Source organism: Cynocephalus volans, chromosome 6 (assembly GCF_027409185.1).
Source record: "Cynocephalus volans isolate mCynVol1 chromosome 6, mCynVol1.pri, whole genome shotgun sequence".
Taxonomy (NCBI): domain Eukaryota; kingdom Metazoa; phylum Chordata; class Mammalia; order Dermoptera; family Cynocephalidae; genus Cynocephalus; species Cynocephalus volans.
The window spans coordinates 563,523-584,401 of record NC_084465.1 but is presented as its reverse complement, the minus strand read 5'-3'; the positions used below and the strand labels follow the sequence as shown (position 1 = coordinate 584,401).

Sequence of the window (20,879 nt, the reverse complement as noted above, 5' to 3'; positions counted from 1 at the left end):
TGAGTTTGGAGAATGTGCTTTAATTGGAGAATTTAAAAAAATATGTATTAACATGTAAAATATACAAAAAAGTCTGCAGCAAGATGTTAGAAGATCTTTGTGATGTGCTAAGATTTGGGAGTGTTAAGAATATGTTTTATTTTTGCAGTAAGTAAGGTAAGAATTGAAGAGAAAGAAAGGAGATATGAAGACTCTGAAAGAGGAGACGAAGATCGAGAAAGAAGATACCGAGAAAGAAAGGTAAAGGTGCGCACGGCGAGGCCCCAGGAAGGGCTTTCCCAGTGCTGCAGAGCACAGGGCATCTGGAGCATTGCTGTTAGGAGCTTTTTTGGAAAATTTAGTGAATCGGGATTCAAGGCCTGGGGAAGGTCCCAAGCACTGTGTGTAGTCAATTTCTTTTCCCCTCATGGTTGAGTGTTATTCTGTGATTCCAAGGATAATTCTTGATTATTTTAGAAAATTTAGAAGATATGAGTAAATAAGAAAACAAAAGCTTTCTAATCCCCACCCAGAAATGATTATTGGTAATGTTTATATATATAAAAATATATATTTGTATATATGTATGTATATGTACATACATATATGTATATATAAAACTTTTTTCTTAAATTGGATTTTTACTGTTTTACAAGTTGTACCAATACATTTTAAGCGTTTTCCTGAGTTATCATATTTCTCTATAATATTTTAATAGATGCATAATTTAATATTCAACGATATAGATGTACTATAGTTTTCATAATTTAATATTCAGTGAGATAGAGGTGTCAGTTCTCTCGACACGTCTGCTGTCTTTGGATACTTAGGTTTCTTCTAAATTTTTTTTTTATTGTGAAGACATTCATGAAACATACTTTTTGTACTTATTCATAATTATTTCCTTATAATTAATTTTTGGAAATGAACTTGCTGGAGCAAAGTAAATGTAAACCTACCCCATTTGCGTTTTGTAAGAGCTGTAATTATTTATATCATCAGAGTGTAATTCCCATGTCCTAAGCAGCAAGTGGGCATTTTCATCATTTTTAATCTTTGCTAACTTGATTCAGAAGAAAATGGCATTTCAGGGCAGTTTTTAAAATGGGGTTACTGCCCTTTTGTTAATTACTGTGTATATTTGCTTACTTTCTAGTGGTGTGTCTTCTTGATTTGTGAGAGTACTTTAAAGGTTAACTCTCTGTCACTCATTTATGTTGCTGTTTTTTGTTTTGATTTTGACTTGTAGGATTTTTATTTTTATTAATAAGTTTAAACAAGTAGGGTGGGCCAGTTAGCTCAGTTGGTTGAGTGTGATGCTGATAACGCCAAGGTCAAGGGTTCAGGTCCCTGTGCTGGCCAGCCACCAAAAATACCACAAAACATTATACAAGTAAAGTGGTCGAGTGTATCCTTTCATCATTTCCGTTGTTGGTTGAATGCTTGGAGAGCTCTTTCCCCACTCCAAAGCGTGTCAGTAAGTCATCTGTATTTTGTTCTGGGTTTTTAAAATTTTTTTAAGACTTGAATCTTTAATTCCCGTAGAGTTTAAGTCTGGGAGGTCATCAGTGTGCATCCTGGCAAAGATAAGCAGGGAAGATTGCAGTTGAGGAGAAACGAGGAAAGGAGATGAGTGGGGGACTGCGGGGTCTACGGGAGGGGAATGGGGACCACGGAGGACCAGTATGAGGAGAGAGCTGGGGGCCAAGAGCCCAGTGAGCCCCGGTGGAGGGCTAGCAGGAGAGACCCCGTGTGACAGGATGAGCACTCAGGGGCGTCTGTGGAGCATGCCGGCAGTGCTCCCAGAACTAAGAGTCTGAGCCAAGAACATTACCTGGTAATAGCCTGTTTTACAGTTTATGATGAGTATCACCAGTTATCTACTGAGCACCCACAGGTTTTTGGGGATACAGAGGCAATTAGACAATTGTCCCCATTTCCAAGAATCCCCGTCTGCGTGGGAGTAAGTAAGAAAGAAAGTGATGCGATGCGTCTTTGTAGGAGAGGTGCTGGCTCTGTGCTGTAGCTGCTCCCGGGAGAGGACGTTTTCCTGGAGAAGCTGCAAAGATTTCACAGTACAGGATGTTAGGGCTGGGGCAGCTGAGGCTGAGGGTGCCCAAATATATGAAGGTAGCTGTGGAGGTAAGAAGGGACCAATTGTGAAAGCCACATCTGCCTTGCTGTAGAATTGGACACTGTCCCACATCAGGCGAGGGCAGCTGTGCCGTGGTGCCTCTGTTACTCTTTAAGGTTGGGTGGCATGGTGTGAATAGGGCTCTTTTTCTGTCCAGAACGACCACAGATTAAGTTTTTAGGAAGATCCGTGACTGGGAGAGAGTGTGAAGGGGGTGATCGTAAATCTGTGGTTTTCCCTGCTTCCATGATAACACAAAAGACAGAGTGCTCGCGTGTCACATGCTCACGCACATCCCATGTGCTACGTTCCACAGTTGCAGTACGGTGACAGTAAAGACAATCCTCTCAAGTACTGGCTTTACAAAGAAGAAGGTGAGAGAAGACACAGGAAGCCCAGAGAGCCAGATCGAGAAAAGAAGCATCGAGAGAAAAGCAGCACAAGGGAAAAAAGAGAAAAATATTCAAAAGAAAAAAGTAGTTCCTTCTCTGACAAGGAAGGGGAAGAAAGACACAGAGAAAAACGGCATAAAGAAGCCTTTCACCTTGACGATGAGAGGCAGCAAAGCAACACGGAGAGAAAAGAGAGGTCGTCCAAAGAAGGGCATCGGAAGAGGGAACCCAAGGTACTGCTTGTTGGCGCTTCGTTGCCTTTCAGTCCTGAGATCAGTGCTCTTAGAGAAAAAGTCATGCTGAGTGTGGCCACATAGTGTTAAGATTTGTGGCCTAATAGTATAATCTTGGTAAATATGTGATTCATGTGTATCTTGTGTGATCAGTGTAGAGAGATTACTGATCTAAGAGATATGAAGCCAAGTCTTTTGATTATATTTTGAGTGTACTTTTAACAGATACTTAAAATTTTGAAATTTAACATTAAATAGGAAACTGATATTTTAAAAATGGAAAATAAGTGAATAATTTAGCAAAACAATGCTTTAATTCAAATTGGTAGTATAAGTTTGCCAAAAAACGAAACAAAACAGAACAAAATCTAAAACTATTGACTGAGGAGGAACTAATTTTTTCACATGTATATCGGTTTTATTACTGTAAGGCTTAATATTTTCCTAGACTAAATTTAGTATCTTTTGCTCTCATGTGTGCATTTTTTGCTGCTCCAGTTTTACAGAATCTGAAGCTAATGTGATTTTATTCTCCTATTTCTTGGTGGTGCTTCCTTTAAAGTGGAAGTAAAATCTTCTCATGAGGGTCAGTTGGTATCTGAGGCTGGGGGAGATTCAGACCTTCAGGGGAAAGGCTGGGGGTCTTAGCCAAGGCCCAGCACTTTGAATCTGCTGATGCAAATATATGTACCTGATGAAATAATTAGCTGACATCCACTACCATGCACATGTATTTATTTTAGGAGCCAATAGCCATTGGATTAAAACCAAGAGCATGTAGACTGAGTGGCATTTGTGTTGAGAGTGGACTGCTTCAGGGTCTCAGCTTGCCCCTTCCGCTGTCAGGTGTCATGAGTTAGAGACCTTAACCTCAGTGCCTTTGCCCCAGTGCCTTCCTGCAACTAAACTGAAACCCCACTCTGTTGCCTGCAGCCGCCTTTTGGATGAGAACACTGGTCATGTTTCTTAGCAGTGCTAAGACAATACCAGTTCTGTCATCTGTGTGCATGGTGTTGAGAGCCTGTGGACATACCCCCAATCAGCCTCATGGATGTTTATGTTCCTGACCAGGTGCCCATTGTCGAAAAGCTGAGTGAGGCAGTAATTGAGGACAGCTGTTCATTCTTTTTTGTTTTTAAACTCTCTTTCCCTAGATCCAAACTGTTTCATTATTATTTTTTTGGCTGACATTTTATTATGAACATTTTCAAACAAACAGCAACACTGACAGGATTTTACCATGAACACCCATATGCCCACATTTGGTCTCTACTACTAGTGTTTTGTTGAACTTGCTTACTGTCCATTCCCTGGATGAAATTTAATTACTAAAAATGACATGCTTGGGTTGCATCTTTTTAGTGCCCCCCTAGAAATGCCTTTCTGCACATGAAAACCACTGACTTCACAATTAGTCCCAGAAAAAAGATTCTTCTGATGACTGGAAAACTTCCTTTTTGAGGCAGTTTGTTCCTATTCGAGTGACCTCTGCACCCCAGGCACTGTTGTAGGCGCTGAGGATACAGCTGCAAACAAAAGTTTCTGTTGTCATGGTGCTTCTATTCTGTCGGAGAAGTGTAGGATAGAGAAATAAACAAGGATTCAACATGACATCAGGAGTGATTGTTGGGCGTTATACAACTAACATTTATACGTTAACATTTCCTCTTTCTGGCACTCGAAAGATACTTTCCGTCTTGTTACTGTGTTAGCCTGGCGATTGAAGTTGTCATCCTAAGGTGACCCTGAAGAGCAGGGGTGCTGTTAATGATGATGCCAGCACAACGGACATGAACCGGGACTGTTCCCGGGGATCACGCTCGTGTGTGCTCCGCGATTACTCTGACTTTCTCTATATGATTTTTGATCCATTATTTTGATTATAATTATGTGTCTTTTATTGTAAGCCTCTTCCGGCTATCAGAAATAGAAAGGGTATGATGAAGTATGATGAATATAACAGAGCATTCCTCCAGGGTTACTGACCAGCGACTTTAATGGAAGCATCCAGTGACCTCACCTCTGTACCCTCTGCTGTGCTTGTTTCTAGCTCAGAACTCTCTTAACCGCAGCATTGGTTCCGAGGGGCTGTATGACAAGGCCACGGGCTGTGGACAGCAAGGCGCTGAGCTTGTGTCCTCACTCTGCCACAGGCAGGCTTTGGGGTTGGCAGGGTACCACTTGCGGGTGTTGTGGGATTGAGGTGATGGAGGTACAAGCCCCAATGCCCCACTAGCCACCACTGGACGTTTCACCCAGACCCACTTGCAGTCTGTCAGCCGGTGGGCCCTGCAGTGCACTGTGCTGTTTGTCCACCCTCCGGGCTTAATCCTCCTTTCTTTGTATCTAGCTATCCACTAAATCATAAGTTTTTCCTCCGTAGCACTACTGATTTCAGTCTTTTTCCATTCCAATCTATTTTATAACCTTGACAAGACTGTTCTGTTAAACATATTATTGTACCTTTTTTCTAATTTATTTTGGAAAGATTTTTAACTACAGGGAAGCATAAAGAATAAAACAAAAATTTCCCACGATCCCAGACTCAGAGATGATCTGTTCTGTAATACGTGCGTATATCCTTGCGGCCCTTTCTCCTGTGCATGGATGAACTTTGTACAAAAGCAAAATTGGAATCATGCTGCTATTCTCTCCTTATTCCAGGAAATACTTTTTAATACTGGGATATTTAATAGTCGTCTACTATTCTCTCATGTAGTCATAACTTTATTTAACAAGTAACCTTATATTGAACCTCAGGTTATTAATATTTTTTGATATTATAATTTATTCTGTGATGAACACATTAAAAATCTTAACATGCCTTTGTTTTCTAGGAATAATTTCTTAGAAGTAGAACTTATAGGTCAAAGGAAGTATTTGAATATTTTAAACTCTTTTTAAGGCTTATGGTACATGTTGTGTATTGACCTCTAGACTGATCTTTCTCAGTTGATGATTTAATCCTGGCCTTCTGCTCTGTGCCTCGGGTCATTTCCAGGTCTGTAATCCTCTTCTCCACTGCTGCCCTGGTGTCTCTGTCGATCAGGGAATGGCCTCATGTCCCTGCCTGCTGCACTTCAGACCAGTGGTCACTCAACTCAGTGTCTCTCTCATCATGTAGTTCACCTGCATATATTGATTTATAATCTAATAGCTTTAACTTTATTTTTAAAAATTTACTTAATTCAAGTGTTTAAATCTTTTTCTGTAGGTGCATGGATCTGTGAAATAGCTACATTCCATGTGTTTGAAAGTTTATAATTTTAATCACTGTAAGAAACTACAAATGATTCCCGACTTGTGATTGTTTGACTTACAATGGTGTGATAGCTGTGTGCACTCAGTAGAAACTGCACTTTGAGTACCCGTACAACCATTGTTTTCATTTTTAGAACAGTATTCAATAAATTACATGGGCTATTCAACACTTTATTATAAAATAGGCTTTGTGTTAGATGATCTTACCCAGCTGTATGCTAATGTAAGTGTTCTGAGCGTATTGGGTAGGTTGCGCATATTAAATGTGTTTTTGACTTCGGGTGTTATCAACTTACAGTGGGTTTGTTGGGATGTAACCGCATCGTAAGTCGAGGGGTGTCTGTGGTAGATTTGTCTCTGAATATGTGAAATTTATCTCTAAATGTGTTCCTTATGTGAAATGGATGACTGTAATTTTTTTTTTTTAAACTTAGGTAAAATGTAATCACCCCTTTACATATATTTTTATTCATTTTCCTTACATTAAGTATCTAATTTATTAAAAATAGCTAGTAAAAGTAGATATTTATAAGATTCTTGTAGTATAGATGATGTTGTTAAATTTTGAATTCATGCTAGTTTTATAGGGTTTACTAATTTTGCTTAATTTATTATGATATACTAATTAATGTTTATGGAATTATCTTTTTGTTTGATAGAATGGTGAACACAGAGATCGAGGTGCAAGTTCAAAAAGAGATGGGACTAGCAGCCAGTAAGGAATATACATTCTTTGGTTGACTATTGTTTATAATACGGTTCTCATAGAATGCTTTAAAAATGAATTTTTTTCATTGGGCCTGATTACAGCCAGTAAATGGGAATAAATTATAGATATACTTCATTTTCTCTAGACCTAACCCTTCCAAATTATATTTTAGGTATACTAGAGGAGCTTGGAAACTTGTTATGAATTATAAGTCCTTTTTTGCCTCTTTAATATTTGTTCATACAAAATTAGAAAATCAGTACTCACTCTGGGGGGAATGATTCACTTGGGAATCTCTTAATATGTGCGAGGTGGTCCCTCCTCAAAAGCATCTGTGGGTGGGTGGTTTAGCGCCTTTCATAGGCGTGAGCATGCTCACTCTGGTTCACATCCACTAACAGTAGGAAGTGCCAGCCAGTCCCCCATAGCCCAGTGTCCACAAATCGTGAGCTTAAAGGACCGAGCTCCAGCCCAGGTGCAAGGGTGCAGGGCCAGCGTGGTTGGAGTGTCATGTCTGCCTCTTAGTTATGAGTTTGGGTGGCCTTTGAGTAAAACTATGATAATAATACCTATCTTGTGTGGATTTTGTGAGGATTACAGATTAAAGTTTATGTATAAAGTCTCATTCTTTATATAAGCCCTAGATTTTTATTTGTTCTTTATGACAACCATATTTTGTCATCTTTCTCAGAGATTAGGAAAACTCAGGTTAAATTTCTTGCTCAAATTTTTACAAGTTTGAGCAAAGCTAGCGTTTAAACCTGGGGGTCTAATTCCTAGATTTTATACTGCAAACCACTGGAAGGAATGCACAAGGAGGCTTTTGCTCAGTTCTGTGTATATATTAGACCCATGTGTTATACATGAATGTTAGTTCTAAAAATTGAGAATAAATTTGCAATTTTAAAAACCTTTATTTTAGGTCCCAACTAACATATAAAATATGGTTAAAAATAGAACATATTTCAAGAAAAATCTTTCTTTTGAAAAATACAAATGTTATATTAAACATAAAATAGTATTTGGGATTGACTGTTTCTAATAAAATTATAGATTTCTAGAAAATTTAAAGGATATAGATTCTTACACAGACAAAAGTTTGTTAAAACACATTGTTTCTTCTCTACTGAAGGTTTTTTTTAATCTTAAATTACCACTGAAATAGTAAAAATGTTAAGAAGACTTTAGCATTCACAGTTCTAAAAAAACATGGTTTTCCAACCTACAGCAGTTCTTAATCATACCAAAATGTTGATAAGAGCCTTCATTGAGATGGAAAATGGTTTTTTTTTTGTAAAAAGTCAATTTTGATTTTGATCATGTTTGTTTTCTAGGCACGCAGAGAATTTAGTAAGAAATAATGGAAAAGATAAAGATTCAAGAAGGAAGGTAAGACAATTTATAATGAGGATATACAGATTTTGTTACACAATAAGATTAGCCACGTGTCTTAGTTCGGGTTTCCCCTGGAAAGCAGAGCCAGAGACAGGACCCATTTGCAGATGGTTTCTTTGAATGGTGATCCCAGATGGCATACTAGAGACTCACTTTTTTTTTTTTTTTTTTTTTAAAAGATGACCGGTAAGGGAATCTCAACCCCTGGTGTTGTCAGCACCACGCTCTCCCTAGTGAGCGAACCGGCCATCTCTATGTAGGATCCGAACCCACGGCCCTGGTGTTGTCAGCACCATGCTCTCCCTAGTGAGCGAACCGGCCATCTCTATGTAGGATCCGAACCCACGGCCCTGGTGTTATCAGCACCACACTCTCCCGAGTGAGCCACGGGCTGGCCCTAGAGACTCATTTTAGATTGGAAGACTCAAATAGATTGAAAGTAAAAAGAAATGGATAAAGATAAACCATCAAACAGCAACTATAAGAGAGCTGGAGTGACTGTATAATGTCTGACAAAGTAGACTCTGAGACAAACCGTGTTTAATTACAGACAGACATTTCATAATGATCAAGTGATTAGTTCAGCAGGAAGATGCAGCGATTATTTATGAATACGAACACCTAGCAAAAGAGCCCCAGAGTACAAGAAGCAAAAACTGACAGAATTGAAGAGAGAAGTAGTAGACCGTTCACAATGACAGAGACTTTAACACCCCACTTTCGATAATGGATAGAACAGCATTTTATACTAACAAATTAGACAATTTAGATGAAAGGGACAAATTTGTAGTGATATAAATTACCAAAAGTGCTTCAAGAAGAAATAGTCTGAATAGACCTATAATAAGTAAAGAAGTAGCATTAGTATTACAAATATTCGCACAAAGAAGCCCAGGCTGATGGCTTGTCTGGCAGGTTCTATCAAACACGAGTGATTAAGACCAGCACACATGCATGATGCCTCCGTGCATAGAGTTGTCTACGTGTTTTAAATCCCCTCGTGCATTTACGCACCATCAGAGTGGTGATGTGTGCTGCTCGGTTCACTAGTATGTCAGTGTTTCTCCACAGCCTGCGTTTTTGTGCTGTCTTCATAATTGTCGTAAGAGTGTGGTCTTCATAATGGTTATTTAATAACTGTGAATAGTACACTGTGGAGTTGTGATTACTGTCAAGCCATTTTCCTAGTTTTTTGTTTTGATATTACAGATAATGTGGCAAGCATATCTTGGCTTCTGTTGAATTATTTCTGAAGAATAATTTTTTCTTTGTTTGATAGTTATCTGAAACCCATGACCTTGAGATGATCTTATTTAACAGTTCGGTGCCATATATTACACGCACGCACACACACACACCATATATTACACGCACGCACACGCGCGCACACACACACACAAGCGCACACATGCACGCGCGTGCAAACACACACACACACACACACACACACACACACACACACACGGTGCCGCATACTCTTTTTCCCAGTTCATTGTGGAATTCCCTCCAGTCAGATGATATAGATCTACCTCGTGCTTTTTGTGGGTAAATTTTTTGAAGTGGAATTGTGGAGTTGTTGGATGAAAATATATAGATTTCTTTTTTTTTTTTTTTTTTAAAGATGACCGATAAGGGGATTTTAACCCTTGACTTGGTGTTGTCAGCACCACGCTCTCCCAAGTGAGCTAACCAGTCATCCCTATATAGGGATCCGAACCCGTGGCCTTGGTGTTATCAGCACCACACTCTCCCGAGTGAGCCACGGGCCGGCCCTAAAATATATAGATTTCTGTTTTCCTCATGTCAGGCATTTTTCTCTCTAAGCTCTAAATTAACATTGTTCACTGGAATTATAATATGAGCCACATTTATAATTTAAAATTTTCTAGTAGTAAATGTACATTTTTAATTTAAATAGAAGTTTACGTTAACAAAGTAAAACATGAAATTAATTTTAATAATGTCTTATGTAATTCAATAGGTCTAAAATATTATCAACATGTAATCAATTTTGTGAATTTTCAATGAGATATTTTACACATTCTTTTTTTTTTAGGCCAGAGCAGAGAAATATTTGATTTGTTTTTCCCTGTAAAGATTCCAGAAATGGTTTTGAAGATATCCCATAGCTCGTTTTGGCTTATTATTGGGTCATATGTTTTATAGCATCAACACTGAAATTATCTTGGTTAAATTTTTCCGCATTTGCGGAGAGCCCACTGTATGCCAGAATAATTTTCGGGACACATGGAACATTCTTTTCACTTTCTTCATGAATAATACACTATACTGTTACCAGTTTTATACATGGAACAGTTTTGGGTAGTGACTGCCAAGTGTCAAACCTTCCTAGTAGCAGTGGCAACAACAGGTAACACTTGTCAGGCTTTCCTGAGTCAGATTCAGGGACTGGTGCCTTGTGTCATTGTATCCAGTCCTTTCACCAAGACTGTGAGCTGCCTACTGCCATTCTCCCACTTTTCAGAGAAGACTGAGGCACTGGGGGCAAGTTACTTACCCTAAGTCATAAGCCTGAAAGCTGGGACCCAGATACAGGTTTTAGCTTCACAGTCTGTGTACTTCCCTGCCGAGGGCAGCACCTATGCCGGAAGAACGGGCATGGAATTCTGTTCCCCTGCAGTCTTGCCTGTTTCTGGCTGATTGTGGCTGTCCTCTCTCCTTTTGCAGAGCCGTGAGGAAGGCTCATCAGTGTGGAAGTTGGCTCAGAGGCAAGGAAGCGAAGAAACGGTGGTAAGGAGCACACCTCTTTTTAGATTTCGGAAATCCTTTCCAAACATGCTTTTACTCACGTGTCCTTGCTTTCATATTACCATTTTATTAGACCACAGAACATCAATATGAAGGGATAGACAAGATTTTATCATGAAATTTATATGTGCACTTGTTTGAAAGTCCTTGGCCACGTTGGAGGCCGTCCTAGTGATGGGGTAGAAGGAGGTAACTGGAGCGTCGTGCTCACTGTCAGATGCTGTGGCCTGGTTCTTGGAGGAAGAGAGGGGAGAGTTTTGCAAAAAGCTTTGCAGGGAGGAGGTGTAGGTTGATGGAGTAGCCAGCCTTCTTGTTGTTCTGCATTCAGATGTAGGAAGATCGGGGAGATTTGAAGGAATTAATGGAAAAATCACAAAAGACACAATTCAGGACATTTTTGGTGAGAATATACAGAGTAACATAATTTTCAGAAATATGTGCAAAACCGGAGAGATCAAGGAAATGCCAGTATCCTCATATATGAGAAAAACCTTGGTATCCTCTGACCCTGAACAGTCTTGTCAAGAACTTGACGGGTGAAGCAGGAGGAGTGTGGCCCTGGTGCTTGAACCTGGTGGCTGTGCTTTGTCATTGTCCTGGGGGCTCCCCCAGTGTGGCTGTAGCTCTGCAGAGAAGTGGTGGTGTCTGCCTCGTACCCCATGGTCCCCTTGTGCGCACTAGGTGCGCTGTGAGTGTTGAGTGGATGAGTTGCAGTTTCAAACTACTGGCTAGAGATGACAAAGAGCCTCTGGGGTCATACTGAGCTGGAACGTGAAGACGTGTGATGTGCTAGCTTTGTTTGAAACTCCTGCACAGCATGTGTGTTTTTCTTATCAATCAGCAGGTACTGTATTTATTGATACAATAAATGTATGTATTTGGAAAGAGGACCTTAACATTTTTTTTTTTATAAGACATTATTTTTTAGAGCAGTTTTAAGTTCACAGCAAGTTTGAGAGGACATCAGAGATTTCCCTTATACCCCTAGCCCCAACACATGCACAGTCTCCCCAGCTGTCAACACCCCACAGGGCTGTCCATCAGTTGCAGTTGATCAGTGTGCATTGACACACTGTAATCACCAAAGTCCGTAGTTTATGTTGGGGTTCACTCTTGGTGATGTTTATTCTATGGGATTGGACAAATGTGTAATGACTTGAATATAGGAACGGAACATTACCTATTGGCACAAATCCTCCTCCTTTTCCCCCAGCAAAGGGAGCTTATGTTGAGAAAGCATAGAAACAAAACCATACTTGCTACTTTGTGTCTGTCTGGAGAGAACTTTATCTTGCTTAAATCAGTACTTAGCAGTGGATACAAGTTTTATTATGTTTCATCCACGATTTTCAGTGTAATTCCTACTTTGCAGCATTGTTTAAAATACCAACTGTAGGACTATAGGACTGTGGTCCAGATTTCCACTGTCCTTCCCCTCACTCTGCTCCATGTCAGGATGTGATGTGAGGCCTGTGGCTTAGGGAGGAGGAGCCAGAATGGTGCAGTCCTGAAGGTCATCTCGGCTTCTTTGCCTATGACCCCCACCTTGTAAAAATTAACAATCCCTAATTGATATGTTAAACACAGAACACCAGTCAGTTGAGTTGGAAAATAATAATCTCTCTTCAAAACTCTCCTGAACATTTTGCTGCAATAATAATATTTGTATCAGTATGTTCTTTACCTAAAGCTTTTAAGGTATTCAAACATTTCCCCAGGATATCTGCACTTCAAATAAAAATAAGTGATTCTTAATCTTTGTTTTTGTACTTGTTTTTAATAGGTTTTATTTTTAGAGCAGTTTTACCTTTATAGAAAAATTGAGTAGAAAGTACATAAAGATCTCATATACCCTGTCTTCTCTCTCCTACCCCAACACACACCCAGTCTTCCCTGTTATTAACATCTGCATTAATGTGGTGCATTTGTTATAACTGAACCTGAATTGACACGTCATCATCACCCAGAGTCCACGGTTTACGTGAGGGCTCACTCTTGGTCTTGGACATTCTGTGGGTTTGGACAAATGTGTAATGACGTGTCCACCATCAGAGTATTGTACGAGTAGTTTCACTGCCCAGAAAGTCTTCTGTGCTCCATGGACTCACCCCGCCCTCCATCCCTCTCCAACTCATGAAAACCACTGATCTTTTTACTGTCTCCATATTTTGCCTTTTCCAGAATGTCACAGAGTTGGAATCATACAGTATGTAGCCTTTTCAGATTGGCTTTTTTCATTAGTAATATTCATGTAAGGCTCTTCCATGTCTTGATAGCTCATTTCTTTTTAGCACTGACTAATATTTCGTTGTCTGGATATACCACATTTATCCATTCACTTACTGAAGGACGTCTCGGTTGCTTCCAAGTTTTGGCAGTTATGAATATAAATATCCATATGCAGGTTTTTGTGTGAATGTAAGTTTTTAATTCCTTCGGGTAAATACCAAGGAACACAATTGCTGGATCCTCTGGTAAGAGTATGTTTAGTTTTGCAAGAAACCACCAAACTGTCTTCCAAAGTGGCTGCACCATCCTGCGTGCCCACCAGCAGTGACCGGGAGCTCCTGCTGCTGCACGTCCTCGCCAGCATGTGGTGGTGTCCGTGTTCTGGATTTTGGCCATTCTGACAGGTGTGTCGTGGCATCTCATTGCTTTCATTTGCATATTTCTGAAGACATATGATGTGGAGCGTCTTTTCATGTATCTGTTTGCCATCTTTATGTCTTCTTTGGTGAGGTATCTGTTAAGGTCTTTGGCCCATTTTTTTAATCAAGTTGTTTGTTTTCTTGAGTTTTAAGAGCGTTTTGTACATTTTGAATAATGGTCCTTTATCAGATGTATCTTGTGCAAATATTTTCTCACAGTCTGTGTCTTGTTTTCTCTTTCTCTTGACATCTTTCACAGAGCAGAAATTTTTCATTTTAGTGAAGTCTGTTGCTTATAACAGAAATACCTGAGACTGGATAATTTGTAAAAAAAACAATATTTATTGCTTACAGTTTGGAGGCTGGGAAGTCCAAAGTCCAGGGAACACATCTCGTGAGGGCCTTTTGGTTTTTTTTGGTTTGTTTTTGTTTTTTGGGGTTTTTGTTTGCAGCTGGCCAGTATGGGGATCTGAACCCTTGATCTTGGTGTTACAACACTGTGCCCTAACCAGCTGACCTAACTGGTCAGCCCTGGTGAGGGTTCTTTGATGTTGACTTCAGTGATGTAGGGTGTCATATGGTGAGAATGGCAGAAACAGAGCGAGAGAGCGAGAGAGCAAGCAAGTGTGAGTGAGCTCCTCATGTGCTCTCCTTTTAAAGCCCTCAGAACCACACCCATAACCACCCATTAAATCATGAATGAATTAATTCATTCAGATGGGCACAGTGGTCAGTATCCAATCACCTCTCAAAGGCCCCACTTTTCAATTACCGTAATAGGATTTCCCACCCTCTTAACACTATTACAATGCAGGTTGAGTTACCAATTCATGAACCTTTGGGGGACACATTCAGCCTATAGCACAAATGTTCTGTAGTCCTGTATTTAGGTGTTGTATGTCCTGTGGTCAGATGTTATATACCCTGCAGCCAGATGTTCTTCAATCCTGTGGTCGGGTTTTCTGCAGGCCTGCAGTCAGGCATTCTGCAGTCCTGTGGTTGCGTGTTCTGCAGTCTTGTGGTCAGGTGTTCTGTGGTCCTGTGGTCAGGTCCCAGTCTTCATGAGCCTGTGCCCTAGGCTGCGATCTTCAGATATGCTTCTCAGTTGTCCCCTAACCACCTCCCTGAGGTGATGCAGGATGGCTAGAGGGTCTGTATTTTTCTTCCTCTGGGTCACTTAGGCTCTGATGAAACCCCAGAAGGTTAGGCCCTGGTTAACTAGCTTGTCCTAAGGGCAGACCTTAAGGGCAGAATGCTCTGGCCTGATTCAAAATGGTTCCCTCTCTCTTCACCCTCCTGGAAGCAGGTGGGTATTTTTCCTGATATTTAATGTTAGAAATAGGTCAAATTCCTGGATGTAAAGCTGGCAGAAGTGTGCAGGCCTCCCTATGACCGGCCCCTGTGGAGTTTTAAACTAACCTGTCTGTGTTGCGCCTCTAGCAATCTGTCAGTAGAGTTCAGGTTTTCATGGGTTTGCCAGTTCCTGAGGCAGTTTCCACTCTAATAGGCCGTGACTCCTGTCTCTCTAATCTTGGTGGCAGCAATTTGCCCTGTATTCTCTCCTCTTTTACAGATCCTAGAAGAGTTGTTGATTTCTCAGTCTTCTCAGCATTTCACTTGATGTTAGGCGCCTCCCAAGCTCCTTTTACTTGGAATCATAAACCATAAGTCTCAAAAAGGACCTTGTCATAGGGCAGTTTTTCTTAAGAAGTTATTGTCCCCAGAAATTCCTCCTCTCGCTCCCCCAGGCACTGGGGTACTCTTACCTGGCCTCTTAGTCCTGTGGGTACATGTGGGCCTGTAGGACCACAGTTGCATCTGGAAAGTCAGAACTGAATATCCAGGTGTGAGGAGTGACTGGACTTCCTTGTTGCATAATTGGTCAGTTTTGGGGCATAGCTCCCGCACAGCATGGTGCTGGGCTCTGGAGGGAGAAGACTGCACTCCCTGACTTCGCCACGCTCGCTCAGTCCAGCTACACGACTCGGCCTCTTACCACACTTGCCTCCTAAGTCTTCCCTCCCTCCTGTGTCCATGGATCAGTTGACGACACTTGGTATCTACCCGGCTTTCAAATCTGAACACTTTGGGAGTCATTTTCCTTCTCACTCCGAGAGCAGGCCCCCAGCGTTCTCCTGAGTGCTGTGGCGACCTTTCCACCACCCCACGGAGTCTGGTCTTGGCTCCTCTGCAGCCAGATCTGTCCTGCCACAGGCACCACATCTCCAGGCCAAAAGCCACAGCTCCTGTGATTAATGTGTGATGTATTCGACTGCCTTCTGGAGGTGATGGGGAGCTACTGAGGTTTTGAAAACGGGTGTGGTACTATCGGATTTCATCGTTAGTAGGATCCTCTGAACTCCGTGTGAATAAAGCTGGGACAGAGCAGGGGCAATGAGAGCTGAACTGAGGATGACAGTTGGGATGGAGACGAGGGGACGGGGCCTGGGCGATGCTGGAGTCCCATTACCAGATGCGGATGGGCAGCGGGGAGCTGGAGGATTCCTGGGTTGTCTGTGATTGTGTGATATGTAGGTGTTATATTGCCAGTAAATAGGATGTGGAAGAGCAAATATAGATAAGAGGAGGAACAGCTTTTGGGGCAAAAATCTGAGTTTTCTAAACATATATTGCATTTCTTTTACCCTCTTAGCCTGGAAACCTGGAATGTATTTCTCTTTATTTTCCTGGCAAACTCTTACTCATCCCTTAAGATCCAGACACGATGGCCTGTAGGTGATCTGTGCAGCCTCTCCAGACCTCCAGAGCCTGACTGAGCACCCTCTCCCACTGCAGGACTTCGTGAATCCTCAGCGGAGTGGTGTAGTTATTAGCCCAGCGCGCTCTGACGCTAAGTGCCAGGCCAGGATTTGAGCAGCCTCTTCTCTCTGGAAAGGAAAGGAGAGAGATGAGGCAGAGTAAGAGTGTCACGCCGTGAGAACTTAGTTGATGTTTCAATCGTTTGAATCCTTCCAGTTCAGGAAGGACCTGGGCTGACATTTGTACCTGAGCATACTTTCTGTATATTTGTTCTTTTTCTATTTTTTAATTTTTAAAATTTTTAAAAAATTTAATTAAAAAAAATTTTTAATTGAATTATTTTGATTGTGCATATTTATGGGGTACAGAGTTATATTTCAATACATGTATACAACGTGTAGTGGTCAAATCAGGGTACGCAGCAAATTCATTATTAGAAAAATTTATCATTTCTTTGTGATGAGAACATGTAAGCTCCTCTCCTTTAGTCATGTGACAATATAGAATAAGTTATTGTTGATTATAGATGCCTGGCTCTACTGTACACCACTAGAACTTATTTTTCCTATCTAGCTGTAATTGTGTGTCTGTTAACCAGCCTCTCACTGCACCCCCTTACCCCCCACTTCCAGCCTCTAGTAACCACAGTTCTACTCTCCACTTCTAAAAGTTCAACTTATTATTTATCTTTTTAGCTCCCACATATGATGAGGTATTTCTCTCTGTGCCTGGCTTATTTTACTTAACATAATTTTCTCCAAGCTTATCCATGTTGCTGCAAATGGCAGTATTTCATTGTTTATTAATGGCAGAGTAGTATTCCATTGTGTATATGTACCCCATTTTCTTTATCCAGTCATCCATTGATGGACATTTAGTTTGGTTTCAAATCTTGGCTATTGTAAATAGAGCTTCAATAAACATGGGAGTGCAGGTGTCCCTTCAATATGATGATGTCATGTTGGGTATATACCCAGCAGTGGGATTGCTGGATCATATGGCAGTTCTACCTGTAGGTATTTGAGGAACCTCCATACCATTTTCTACAATTGCTGCACCAATTTACAGTCCCACCAACAGTGTAGGAGGTTCCCCTTTCTCCTCATTCTCACCAGCGTTTGTAATTTTCTCTCTTTTTGATAGTAGCCAATCTAACTGGAGTGAGGTGATGTCTCATTGTGGTTTTGATTTGCATTTCTCTGATGATTAGTGATGTTGACTATTTTTTCATGTGTCTGTTGGCCATTTGTCTTCTTTTGATAAATGTCTATTCAGCTCCTTTGCCCAGATTTTTTTTTTTTTTTATAACTATTGTGAGTTGAGCTTCTTGTATTTTTGGATATTAATCCCTTGTCAGATGCATAGTTCGCAAATATTTTCTCCCATTCTGTAGGTTGTTTTTTTACTCTGTTTATTGTTTCCTTTGCTGTGCAGAAACTTTTTAGTTTGATATAATCCCATTTATTTTTGCTTTTGTTGCCTGTGTTTTGAGGTCTTATCCATAAAATCTTTGCCCAGTCCAACTTCCTGAAGCATTTCTCCTATGTTTTCTTATAGTTTTACAAGTTGCAGGTCTTACACTTAAGTCTTCAATCCATTTTGTTGATTTTGGTTAATGATGAGAAAGAGGGGTGTAGTTTCATTCTTCTACATATGGATGTCCAGTTTTCCCAGCATCATTTATTAAGACACTGTCCTTTCCCCAATATATGTTCTTGGTCCCTCTGTCAAAGATCATCTGGCTGTAATTACTTGGATTTCTAGCATCTCTATTCTGTTCCATTGGTCCGTGTGTCTGTTTTTATGTCAGTACCATGCTATTTTGGTTACTATAGCTTTGTAGTGTAATTTGAAGTCAGGTAGTGTTATGCCTCCACCTTTATTCCTTTTGCTCAGATTGCTTTGGCTATTCAGGATCTTTTATGATTCCATATAAATTTTAGGATTGTTTTTCTGTTTCTGTGAAGAATGTCATTGGTATTTTGATATGGATTACACTGAATTGTAGATTGGGTGTGGACATTTTGATAATATTAATTCTTCCAATCCACGAGCATGGAATGTCTTTCCATTTTTTTGTGTTCTCTTTAATTTCTTTCATCGGTGTTTTGTAGTTTTCATTGTAGAGATCTTTCACCTCCTTGGTTAAATTTATTCCTAGGTATTTTATTTTTTTGGTAGCTATTGTAAATGGGCTTGCTTTCTTGATTTCTTTTTCTGCTTCTTTGTTGTTGGAATATAGAAACACTACTCATTTTTGCATATTGATTTTGTATCCTGCAACTTTCCTGAATTCATTTATCAGTCTAAGAGTTTTTTGATAGAATCTTTAGGTTTTTCTATATATAGGATCATGTCATCTTCAAAAAGGGACAGTTTGACTTTGTTTTTTCCAATCTTGATGCCCTTTATTTCTTTGTCTTGCCTGATTGCTCTGGCTAGAACTTCCAGTACTATGTTAAATAGATGTGGTGAGAGTAGGCATCCTTGTCTTTTTCTTGTTCTTACAGAAAAAGCTTCCAACTTTTCTCCTTTTGGGATGATATTAGCTGTGGGTTTGTCATATATGGCCTTTATTGTGTTGAGATATTTTGCTTCTGTACCTAATTTGTTGAGAGTTTTTATCTTGAAGTGATGTTGAATTTTATCAAAAGCTTTTTCTGCATCTATTGAGATGATCATATGTTTTTTATCCTTTGTTTTGTTGATGTGGAATATCATATTTATTGATTTGCATATGTTAAATCTTCCTTTCATCCCTTGGATGAATCCCACTTGATCATGGTATATAATCTCTTGATGTGATATTGAATTTTGTTTACGAGTATTTTGTTGAGAATTTCTGCATCTTTGTTCATCAAGGATATTGGCCTGTAGTTTTTGTTTTTTGTTTTGTCCTTGTCTTATTTTGGTATCAGAGTGATGCTGGCTTCATACAGTGAGTTTGGAAGAATACCCTCTGCTTGGGTTTTTTGGAATAGTTTGAGAAGAATTGGCATTAATACTTCTTTAAAAGTTTGGTAGAATTCAGTGAAGTCATCTGGTCCTAGGCTTTTCTTTTTGGGAGACTTCTGATTACTGCTTCAATCTTGTTGCTTGTTATTAGTCTGTTCATGTTTTCTGTTTCTTCTTGGTTCAGTCTTGGAAGGTTTTATTTGTCTAGAAATTTATCCATTTCTTCTAGATTTTCCAATTTGTTGGGGTATACTTGTTCATAATAGTCTCCAATGAGTCTTTGTATTTCTGTGGTGTCATGTCAGTTGTAATTTCTCCTTTTTCATTTTTGATTTTTGTTATTTGGGTCTTCTTCTCTTTTTTTCTCAGTTAATCTAACAGTTTGTCAATTTTGTTTATCCACTCAAAAAAGAACCTTTGTTTTATCAATCTTTTGATTCCTTTTTTTGGTTTCTATTTCATTTAATTCTGCTTTGATCTTTACTGTTTCTTTTCATCTATTAATTTTGGGGTTGGATTATTCTTGTTTTTCTAGTTCCTTGAAGTTTAATGTTAGTTTGTTTATTTGAAATCATTCTACTTTTTTGATGTAAGCACTTATTGAAATAAACTTCTTTCTTAGTACTGCTTTTGCAGGATACTATAGGTTTTGGTATGATGTGCTTCTATTTTCATTTGTTTCAAGGAATTTTTTGATTTCCTGCTTAATTTCTTTGACCCATTGGTTGTTTAGGAGCATATTGTTTAATTCCATGTATTTGTTCAGTTTCCAAAGTCTTCCTTGTTATTGATTTCTGGTTTTATTACATTGTTGTCTGAAAAGATACTTGTTTTTAAAAAATTCTTGATTTGAGGCCTAACATGTGGCCTATCCTGGAGAATGATCCATGAGCTGGCGAGAAAAATGTGTATTCTGCAGCTTGTTGGATGAAATGTTCTGTAACTGTCTGTCAAGTCCATTTGGTCTATAGTACACTTTAAATCCAATGTTTCTTTGTTGATTTTTTTGTCTAGGTGATCTGTCCAGTGCTGAGAGAGGGGTACTGAAGTATACATCTACAATTATTATTGTATTGGGGTCTGTTTTTTCTTTTAGATCCAATAATGTTTGCTTTATATATCCACGTGCTCCAATTTTGGGTGTATATATACTTAGAATTTTTATATCCTCTTGATGAATTGATCCCCTTATCATTATGCAATGTCCTTTTTTGTCTCTTTATAGTTTTTGGTTTCAAATCTTTTTTATCCAATGCAAGAATAGCTACTCTTGCTCGTTTTTGGTTTCCATTGGCATGGAATATCTTTTTCCATCCCTTCACTATTTTACAGGTGAAGTGTATTTCTTGTAGGCAGCATATAGTTGGGTCTAGTTTTTTAATCCATTCAGCCAGTCTGTATCTTTTAAATGAGGAATTTAATCCATTTCCATTGAAGATTGTTATTGAAAGGTGTGGTCTTACTCCTGACATTTTATTAATTTTTTCTGGTTGTTTTATATATCTTTTATTCCTTTCTTTCTCTTTTATTGTTTGTTTTTGCTGTTTGGTATTTTGTATTGATCAAATATAATTTCTTCCTCTTTCTTGTTTGCATATCTGCTCTGCCAGTGAGTTTTATCCCGTCGCATGTTATCATGATGGT

General features: G+C 39.5%; 1 protein-coding gene across 4 annotated transcripts in view; it reads left to right on the top strand.

The window, feature by feature from the left end:
• The window catches only part of DYNC2I1 (dynein 2 intermediate chain 1), a 94,268-nt gene that overhangs the window by 26,162 nt on the left and 47,227 nt on the right, over positions 1 to 20,879 (top strand). For 3 of the 4 annotated variants that reach the window (XM_063099499.1, XM_063099498.1, XM_063099496.1), the window contains 5 exons: positions 149 to 246; positions 2,430 to 2,738; positions 6,659 to 6,714; positions 8,043 to 8,097; positions 10,792 to 10,854. In XM_063099499.1, coding sequence (XP_062955569.1) covers positions 149 to 246; positions 2,430 to 2,738; positions 6,659 to 6,714; positions 8,043 to 8,097; positions 10,792 to 10,854 — 581 coding nt within the window. The remainder of the gene's footprint in view (positions 1 to 148; positions 247 to 2,429; positions 2,739 to 6,658; positions 6,715 to 8,042; positions 8,098 to 10,791; positions 10,855 to 20,879) is intronic. The other variant, XM_063099497.1, reaches the window with a different exon arrangement.